We start from the raw sequence: 10,576 nt of genomic DNA on the forward strand, positions 1-10,576 counted from the left end.
ATCAGAGCACAGTGTGCTTTTCAGGAGGAGGGGCTTCATCGAGGAACTCACCGTAGCATCACTGCCAGACTGGGAAGGGCGGAGCTGCAACGACAGAAAATATGAGGAAAATAATCAACATTCAAGACTATTCGCTTTATCTTTACACATGTTCAGTACCTTCTCTTGTGACAGAACGATGCTGTAAACGATCAGAGCGAATGCGCTTCCCAGAAGAACCAGCACAATGATGTTCAGAAAGACCCGCAGGAGGATGAGTCGAACCCAGAGAGCGAGCGATCGGCGCTGGACCCTCTCGTGAAACTTCTGCTCTTCTAGATCCATCTGGAGAAGAGGTCAGAGGTCATGCACACAATTCAATTCACATTTATTTGTTTGGCGCTTTTCACAAAACCATTTATTTCAAAGCAGCTTTACAGAGAATACACGTTTATGCGTTTCAGAAATGCACATCACATATCTGACATGACAGCTCGTGTTGACCTTTCACCTTCAGTTCGTTTCTGATGAAGTTTTGTTTCAGGGTTGATGCTTGCGAGTCCTGAATACTGAAATCCCACCCACAGAAAACCTTGTAGCTCAGGTTTGAACTGAAGCGGTTTCCAGTGAGCCACGAGTGTTTGTATCCCACAACCGTCCTGAAAGAGAGAAGAGACATCAGTGACCCTAAGGGACGCGGAGATGGACACAATGATGAGGTCGGAGGAAACTTAGATTTGATCGCTTTTGCATTTGTTCATCAAACTTGCATTCAGTCTCAAAATTCAATTCAAAATTCAAACTTTTGTATTCAATAAAAAAAACACATCATTCATTCACTCACATGTTAATTAGGGCTGTGCAAAAATTAATTTCGATTAATCGCATCCAAAATAAAAGTCTGTATTTACATAATATATTTGTGTGTGCTGTATATAATTATTTTGCATATATAATTACCTATGCATGCATGTATTTATTTAAGAATTATTTACGCTTAAATTCTGTATATATATAAAAATACATAATCTATATTATATAAATATTTTATATATGAATAACACATTTTCTTAAACATATACATGCATGTGTGTGTATTTATATATACAAAATAATTATATACAGCACACACAAATATATTATATAAACACAGACTTTTATTTTGGACGCGATTAAGTAAGGGTTAATGCCCGACGAGGTGTCCATTGTCAGGTTTTAATGGACGACGGCGAGGCGTAAACCGGCCGACGCGCAGCGGAGGACGGTTGCCTCCGCCGAAGTCCATTAAAACCTGACAATGGACACCTCGGAGGGCATTAACCCGCTTATACCATGGTCACTTGCCAAATAAAACATTTTTAAAACATTAGTTTATATTTTAATTAGGCTAAATCTAGTTTTTACAAATAATAACTTGACTGACTGTTTATCTAGCAACCGGAGATATTTATAGTCCGCTTAGCTCGTATCCCTTCAGGTTCACAAATGCATTTTTTTTTTTCATGAAACACAAAGGTAGGCATAGTTTTTTTTTTATTACACCTAAAACAATTAATCAAACAACAATAAAAAAAAAACAATTAGCTCTGAGCTCCAGCGATTTGCGCTTAACGTTATAGAGGGCAATAAATTAATCAGATCAAAGAGAGGGTCATTTGCCTCAGGCTCCTTAGGCTTGAAACGCTGTAACGTTAAGCCTTCTCCTGCCTTGGTTGTCTGGACAGCTGCGTAAAACTCCCGCAGGGTCTCATTCAGGGGTGCGTTTCCCGAAAGCATCGTTATCCAACTATGGTCGCAAGTTACGTCGTTACCAATAGAGTTCAATGGAGCAGAGCAGCAGCGGTGTAATTTCCTCCGTTTTATTTAGATTTTTTCTTTCTTCAGCAGCATACCAGTCGTCAAAGTTGCCATATTCTCCATAAATGTTAAAAGAAATAGCACGAAGTCGCTCATTGTTGTATTAGGCTATAATATCTAACGTTAGATGATAGAGCATGTGACTGCCTGTTGCTATGGTTAATACTCACAGCCGTTGTAGGCAGCGCATTTATTTATTCATTTCGAATGGTAAACAGGCAGTTTCACCAGAACTACTTTACTAGGTGTCCTCTATCACTTTTTAACGGACACCCTGCAGCCAATCAGAATCGAGTATTCACCCAGACCATGGTATAATCGCAATTAATTTTTGCACAGCCCTAATATTAATGAATCCATTTACAACAATTAAAGTGAGAAACACATGTACATGTGTGTTGCCGATATGAATGTTCCCCGTTCAATAGCTGTTCAGGTCTATGCACATCATTTACAAACTGAGAGACAATTAGACGAGATGCTGTTGATTCAGTCTGTGGTTATAGCGCCACTTAGCTGTCGAGAGCAGCAAATGCATGTTTGCTGAAATTGCTGAAACTGCTGAAATTTCAATCTGTAAGCTGCACTGAAGCAGGAACATTGGTCTAATAGCTCAGGGTGAATGATCTGACCTGCGGACCACCATGATGATGCTGAGGAAGAGGACAGAGATCATGCCAAGTAGAAAGAGGAGTGGAGTGTTTAAACAGGCCAAATCAAGAGACCCGCGAGTGTAGAAACTGTGAAACACTGGAGAGTTTTCAAGAACACCCTGGAAAACACAGAGAAACGGACCACGAGAGAGAGAGAGAGAGAGAGAGAGAGAGAGAGCATGCAAAGTGTTGAAGACTGATGAAAAAACAAGACAGTGACCTTCTTTACATGCAAATAAACATAAATCTGACTCCCGTAAACCATCAAAACAATATCCTGGTTAACCCTCTGGGGTTGTTCGGCCCAAATGGACCCGAACAATTTAAACAAATTTTTTTTTTAAATCACAGCTTCCTCGGAAAGGTCCGAAATTTGGTGACTTTGTTGGTATTTGGTATTTGAACACCCCAACAAATTGGGGACAGGATGTGAGTAGTCTAAGTGGTTGTAAAAAAAATAGTCACACTTGGGGTGTTCGGGTCCAAATGGACCCGCATGGAAAACGAATGGGAAATTGGCAAAAATGTGAAAATACTGAGTTTTTTTGTGCGGACAATCTACAAATCAGCCACGATCTTGAAAAAAAGCACACAACAGTGAAGGGGTGAATCTATAAAACATCAAGAGTGCAAAACAGACACATCCAGACACACACCAAAAAATTCAGATTATACATGTTTTGCATTTTTAATGTGTTTTCCACCAGATGGCATCCATCTCATTTCAAAAATTGCTTTTATGAGGCCTAGGCTTGACTCTAAAATGAAATACAGCTTTTAAAAAAAAAAAATGTTTAAATATTTTTTCTATTATGTTCAATGGGGGAAATTGAATGAAAATGAAATTTTCTCAAAACACCAAAAAAGAAAAGAAAAAATAATATAAAAAACGAGTAAAAAAAAAAATCATGATTTTTTTTTTAAAAATGTGAATCCCGCTCTTTGGGTCCATTTGGACCCGAACACCCCTTGTGTGACTCTGAAACGAACAACCCCAGAGGGTTAACTGAAATCGCCATACCTTCATTTATATCTGTGCATATGCTAACAAAAACATTAGGCAGTTGTGAAATGTCAGGAAATAGAATAAAAACTGTTTACTAAATTAACAGAAAGGAAACATAACTCAATATAAAGACAAACCACATGACTTTTCATGAATTTTAATTTATGGTAAATGAGTTAATTAAATAAAATCTGAAAATGATGATCAGTGTGGAAATTAAAGAGTGATAACCATAAAATGACTTACTGATCCGACAAAAATGTCTTTATATCCAAAGATTTGGTTTGAATGGCCTAAAAAAATGATTCAATATGACAAATTAGGTCAGTTTTAGTGCATCACGTCCAAAGGCCTGTTCACACCAAAAATCACAACTGTAAATATTTGTATAATTATAACTACATTAGCATTCACACCAAGGACAAATTTCAAAAAAAAATTTAAAAAGAATAGCAAATTATACACAAACAATCAAAAATATCATTAGAATCACTTTCAGAACGACTTTTTCCAGCCGATGAACGATAAAACACTGACAGCCAATCAGAATCCATCCTGATTTAAAGAGCTGGAGCAGCAATTTGTGAGAAACTGTTATTTGAAATCACCAAAACAAACACGCCCCTACCCAACAGGACCACACCCCTGACGGTAAAGCCCCGCCCACAAATCCATGAACACACTATGCAACACAGGCTCCTCCTCCCTAATGCGTGGACACGCCCCTCACTGCTGATTGGCTATTGTGTTTTTGTGTTCCATTTCAAACAGCGTTTCTAATAAACAGAAAGATATTGTGCGCTGATGTGGACACTGATATAGTTATCTTTATTGGTGTGAACGAGCCTTAAAAGTGCATTGCAGTTTTGTTGTCCGCCGCTTTAAATACTTGAGCTTTTAAAGCTGGATGGATTCCAGTTTTATCGTTCATCAGCTGAAAAAACGAATCATTCTGAATGTGATTCCAACAGTATCGTTTTGAATGTATAGTTATAGTTGTGATGTGAACTCTTTTATTGCAATATACAAGAATATGCAACGTTTTTTATTACAATATGAAAGAATTGGCAAAGTTTTTTATTGTAATATGCAAGAATATGCTGTTTTTACTGCAATATGCAAGAATGTGCAACGTTTTTCATTACAATATGCAAGAATATGCAACGTTTTTCATAACAATATGCAACGTTTTTACATTTTTTTGGAAACTTTTTTTATTTTTTTTATTGCAATATGCAAGAATATGAAAAAAAAACTATTTTTGCATTATGCATAAATTGGCAACTTTTTTTATTCAATATGCAAGAATATGCAACGGGTTTTTTGCAATATTGGCAACTTTTTTTATTCAATATGCGAGAATATTGCAAATTAAAAAACTAATTCAAAGGGAACACAAGATTATTGGCAGAAAACTTTCCTTGTTTTAAGCATTAAATCACTTAATTTTGATAAACTTTTCGGTTAACAAGTATTAAAAGTCTCGAGTAGTTGCGCTTGTCCTCGGAGTGAACGGCCGGTCTTAGTGTTGGTACCTGAGTCCTTCCTGAACACCAGCGTTGGTGTCAGCACACATCCAGCGATGATCACGCAGTAAAGCAGGTTCAAGCACAGCAAGTAGCGCAGAAACACAAAGTACGCCTTCACCCCGACACCAAACTGACCTGTGGATCAGATTCAGCTAACCGGTCTAACATACTGTACATCATATACTCAACGGGCACAACATCAACACACTCGTAGAGTCATATTGATTCCAAAACATGAAGCTTCGAAACTTTTAACAATATTTTGCTCTGAATCAAACTGACTGCAGTAAACAAGGCTTCATTACGTCATAACGATTTTGTTATTTAATTATACTGTAATAATACCAATTTAACATTAGTGTAGTTGTAATAGTCTATTGGCTTGTTTAGCTGAGAACAAACAAAGCAAACCCTGACAATTGATAAAAGAACATATAGACACTTGATTATCTTACTTGAAAGAGTTTACTGTTAATAAAAATATTGCATTATATTTGTAAAAGGTGTTTTTGTGCATGTTTTTGGTTGCATTTACCCTGTTCTGACCACTAGGGGTCACCGTGGATTATTTCGAAGCCGCGACACAATACGGCACATTTGCTTCTGTTTCACGAAGCCTCGATCTGCCCGCCACTACATACTGGACACTCACCTTCGATCTTATGAATCGCGTGTCTCCATGGCAACAGTTCTGACAGGGCCCTGCCCACATGCTCCTTTAAGCGCCGCCTTGTGGTTTGCTGGCTCCGCCTCCACGAGTCCCAGTAGCCAATGCTGCGTCTCTGCAGATGCTGCCTATCTCTGATTGGCACAAACAAAACTGAAACTGTGAAACTGACCACTAGATGGCGATGTGTTTGTGTATAATTCACTCAATCCACTACTTATACTAGGCTCCCCAATATAGACTGCAATATTTCTGTATTTATGCTGTAATTATGATAAAGCTGCGAACTTTTAACTGGGAGTACTGAACTATTACATAAAACACAATTTATTTTGTGATTTCAATAGATTGAAGAAGCGTGCGCTTCAGTTCACTTGCTAAAGAAGTACTACTTTCATGTTATCACTGTGAAGCTGCTTTGATACAATCTGTATTGTGAAAAGCGCTATGTAAATAAATGTGACTTGACTTGACATACAGTAGGCTTTATGTTAAAGTCACTCTGAAGTCAATCATTGTATTCGTTAAATCTCATCTTTGATCACCAGTTTTTTCCAATCTTCATGTCTTAAAATATCTTGAATGTGACTCGACACCCTTGCCTCATTTGGTATGCGTTGTGATATGAATATGAAAATAAGCCCCGCCTCCACTCACTCACTCACTCACTTGATCTGATTGGTTACAAGGTGGTTTGTGACGTCAGAAACACCAGCGATTTCAAAGCGTGTTTTTGAGACTGCCTTGTGTAAGCCTGACTCACCTGGTGTCTCTCTTGCCCTGCAGACAGACCGGTAGAGCTCTGAGCGGGACGCTGGGGTTCCAGGAGACTCTTCCGGGATCCTGTGTGCCGGCGTCTGCGTGCGGCCGGCGATGAGCCTGTGAGCTCGGCAACAGCCCGAATATCTCCGTCTGATAGTATTCACACGAGTCGCTGGACACATCCGAGGTGCAGCTCTCATCTGCCGGACATCATTCATATCATCAGAGGATCGTTAAAAAAACAAAAACTGTTTTTCTCTCGTGAAACGTTAAAGACTTCTTGTAAAACACTACAATAATCTTCATTTTATTTACAACTGTGCAAAAATTTTTTTTTTAAATTGCAATGAAATAAATGCTAAATATTTTTCGTCTTGTCTTGTTTTTGTCATAAGCGAGAATTGGCAACGTTTTTCATTACAATACGCAAGAATATGCAACGTTTTTTTATTGCAATATGCAAGAATATGCAACGTTTTTTAATTTTTTTGGAATTTTTGTTTATTGCAATATGCGCTGTTTTTACTGCAATGTGCAAGAATATTCAACGTTTTTTATTGCAATATGCAAAAATATGCAACGTTTTTCATAACAATATGCAAGAATATGCAACGTTTTTTTTTGTTTTTTTTGGAATTTTTTTTTTATTGGAATATGCGCTGGTTTTACTGCAATATGCAAGAATATGCAACGTTTTTTCATTGCAATATGCAAGAATTGGCAAAGTTTTATAGTAATATGCAAGAATATGCTGTTTTTACTGCAATATGCAAGAATATGCAACGTTTTTCATTACAATATGCAATAATATGCAACGTTTTTTAATTTTTTGGGATTTTTTTTTATTGCAATATGCGCTGTTTTTACTGCAATGTGCAAGAATATTCAAAGTTTTTTATTGCAATATGCAAGAATATGCAACGTTTTTATTGCAATATGCAAAAATATGCAACGTTTTTCATAACAATATGCAAGAATATGCAACGGTTTTTTTTAATAATTTTTGGAAAAAAAATTTATTGGAATATGCGCTGTTTTTACTGCAATATGCAAGAATATGCAACGTTTTTTTTCATTGCAATTTGCAAGAATTGGCTTCGTTTTTTATTGTAATATGCAAGAATATGCTGTTTTTACTGCAATATGCAAGAATATGCAACGTTTTTTCATTGCAATTTGCAAGAATTGGCAACGTTTTTTATTGTAACATGCAAGAATATGCTGTTTTTACTGCAATATGCAAGAATATGCAACGTTTTTATTGCAATATCCAAAGTTTTTTATTGCAATATGCAAGAATTGCCAACAATTTCTAAATTGAATATACAAGAATATTGGAATAAAAAACCTAATTCAAAGGGAAAGCATGATTATTGTCAGATATATTTGCTTGTTTTAAGCATAAACTCACTTAATTTTGATAAACTTTTAAGTAAACAAGCCCTGAAATCTCAAGTAGTTTTGCTTGTCAAGTAAATGTATCTTGATTTTTTAACGTTTAGATATTTGTGCTGGAAATCAAGAATCGTTTTTAGTTGTTGTTTTTGCAGTGAACTTTAAAAACTCATTGTTCACAGTGCACATATACGTGCATTCAGACACATGAAGAACACTAAACATACTGTATTCTAACAATTCATGAAAGTTTTTTGTGTTTTAAAAGCTGTTTTGTTGTCATCTGGCTATAAATATAGAACAGAGGTGTGATGCATTTCTGCAAACAAACCACAGAAGAAGGAAGTCAAGTCTCCGTTGAAACTCTAAATCATCAGGAAACTGAAGAATGATTCAAACAAAAAGCCATGATGTGATATATGATGTCCCTTGATCACTGTCACACACACACACACACACACACACACACCTGATAGGAGTCTGTGGAAGTTTGCTATCTTGTCTTCTCGGTCCATCATCATCCGTCAGTGTGTCGAGGCCCTCCACACACACACACACACACGAGCAGAAGACGGAAGACCTCGACTCTTCTCAGTGTGAGAGTCGGCAGGAAGTCATGTGATGAGCGAGTGGGTGTCGTGGAATCTTGGGTGACACAGAGGCTCAGAAGGATCTGGCCGGGTCAGTACAGACGTCAGATGTGTTTCAGACTCTTATTATCAGTTTCAGTGCATCTTACAAACAAACATTTCATTGATATTATGCTTACTAAAAGCTGAGCTGTTTGGATGGTTGCTAAGTGGTCACCGGGGTGTTGCTATGCGGTTGCTAGAGTATTCTGGGTGGTTGCTAGGGTGTTCTGGGTGGTTTCTGGGCAGTTGCTAGGGGGTTCTGGGTGGTTGCAAGATTGTTCTGGATGGTTAGTTGATGGTTGTTATGCAGTTGCTAGGGTCTTCTGGATTGTTTCTATGGTGATAGGCAGTTGCTAGGTGTTCTGTTAGGTTTCTAGTATGTAGCTAGGGTGTTGTGGATTGTTTCTAGGTTGGTGCTGGGCAGTTGCTGAAGTGTTCTGAGTGGTTGCTCTGCGGGTTCAAGGGTACTCCAAATGGTTGCTAAGCAGTTGCTAGGTTCTTAAATTGTTGCTAGGGCGTTGCTAGTTGGTAGTTTTGATGTTCTGGATGGTTACTACTGTAGGTGGTAGCTATGGTGTTTTGGGTGGTTGCTTGGCATGATACCTTGAGTGCTTACTAAGCAGTTACTAGTGTTGCTAGGTGGTTGTTATGGAGTTGCTAGGGTCTTCTGGATGGTTGCTAGGTGATTGCTAGGCAGTTCCTATGGTGTTCCGGAAGGTTGGTAATTAGAGTGTTCTGGGTAGTTGCTAGGCAGTTTCTTTGGTGTTCTGGAAGGTTGCTAGGTGGTATGTTCTGGGTGGTTTCTAAGTTGATTGGGTGTTGCTAGGCATTGTACCTTGAGTGATTGCAGTTGCTAAGTTACTCTGAGAGTTGGTGGTTGCTAGGCTGCTTCTAGGGTGTTCTGGGTGATTGATAGGGTTTGATGGGTAAAAATGCACTATTTAGAAATTTCTAACTTTTATTTGAATAACACTTTCATCCAAAGCAAGGTTTATATAATAACCAGTTCATGCATCACTAGGGAATCGAACCCATGGCCTTGATGTTGCGAGCGCAATGATCTACAGTGAGCTACAGGAATGTGTAAGTGACTTTGTTATTGATTGAATGTTAATATTTCGTTCTTATCAATGATAACATTAGAATTAAAACATTTGATATAAACAAACTGATTTAAATAAATAAATATTACATTTAACAGTACAGCACAATAGTTCCAAGAATTTATATATATATATATATCTCACACAGAATAAATGAGGTATTTACTTTAACATAATTATAGTCCAGGATAGGGGTCACTGGAACACCATCTGAAGACCGAAAACCCCCACAAGCTCTTATTGTACTGTGATGATAAAATGCATTATTTTCTTAGTTGTGAGCTAGTGAGTGCTGCATATGGTACATGATTGTGGTTGATATTTAAACAGTCATTATGGAAAAGAAGCCACTTTACGTCATTACTAAAGAATCTCATGTCACATAAACTTCAGAAAGAAACCCACTTCCTCTATCAAAGCATCATAACTGTTGGGCAAGTTCAACAATAGAGAGGAAGAGATAGAGAGTGAGAGATGAGTAATAACAGAGACCGCAAACTGGCAAAGCTTTACCGGAGAGAAACGCGTCTAAACAGGCACTGAACTGAAGCTAGAACAAGTTATGTGTCTGTTTGGTCAGATTCAATTGAATGGGAGTCCTTAAAACATTCTCATAGTTCTTTATTGTGGAGGAAACCCATTTAAACCTTCGATTTATGTGGGGGAAACTTTGAAGAAGCTTCCAACGGTTTGTTTTGATGTGTTTTTGAGGCTCACAGGTCAATGGACTCTCAACAATGACTTGGCTCATACCATTTTTACATGAGATTATTCACGTGCACTTTTGATTTAATTGCTGTTCAGTCTATTATACTGTGCACATCAAATACTGATAAACAATTAATGCGATTATCAAAATAGCATAGTATAGTATTTTGATAGTTTGTACGAGAAGATCAATCATTACGCCCCCCTACGGAAATGAAAGTGACTCGGTCCTGGTAATACAAACGAATTGTTCATGTGAACCGGCTCATTTTGTTGATTCAGTTA

The 10,576-nt window shown here is 37.6% G+C and overlaps 1 protein-coding gene across 2 annotated transcripts in view; it reads right to left on the minus strand.

The window, feature by feature from the left end:
* tmc8 (transmembrane channel-like 8) overlaps window positions 1-8,427 on the minus strand; it is a 15,724-nt gene extending 7,297 nt beyond the window's left edge. For both annotated transcript variants that reach the window (XM_039673595.2, XM_039673594.2), the window contains exons 1-9: window positions 8,318-8,427; window positions 6,455-6,653; window positions 5,677-5,825; window positions 5,031-5,159; window positions 3,742-3,788; window positions 2,469-2,608; window positions 491-638; window positions 160-324; window positions 52-84 (exon numbers count right to left, since the gene is read on the minus strand). In XM_039673595.2, the coding sequence (XP_039529529.2) occupies window positions 52-84; window positions 160-324; window positions 491-638; window positions 2,469-2,608; window positions 3,742-3,788; window positions 5,031-5,159; window positions 5,677-5,825; window positions 6,455-6,653; window positions 8,318-8,369 (1,062 nt within the window). In that variant the 5' untranslated portion in view covers window positions 8,370-8,427. The remainder of the gene's footprint in view (window positions 1-51; window positions 85-159; window positions 325-490; window positions 639-2,468; window positions 2,609-3,741; window positions 3,789-5,030; window positions 5,160-5,676; window positions 5,826-6,454; window positions 6,654-8,317) is intronic.
* Window positions 8,428-10,576: the final 2,149 nt, after the last annotated feature.

This window comes from Pimephales promelas, chromosome 21 (genome assembly GCF_988280905.1).
Source record: "Pimephales promelas chromosome 21, fPimPro1.hap1.1, whole genome shotgun sequence".
NCBI lineage: Eukaryota > Metazoa > Chordata > Actinopteri > Cypriniformes > Leuciscidae > Pimephales > Pimephales promelas.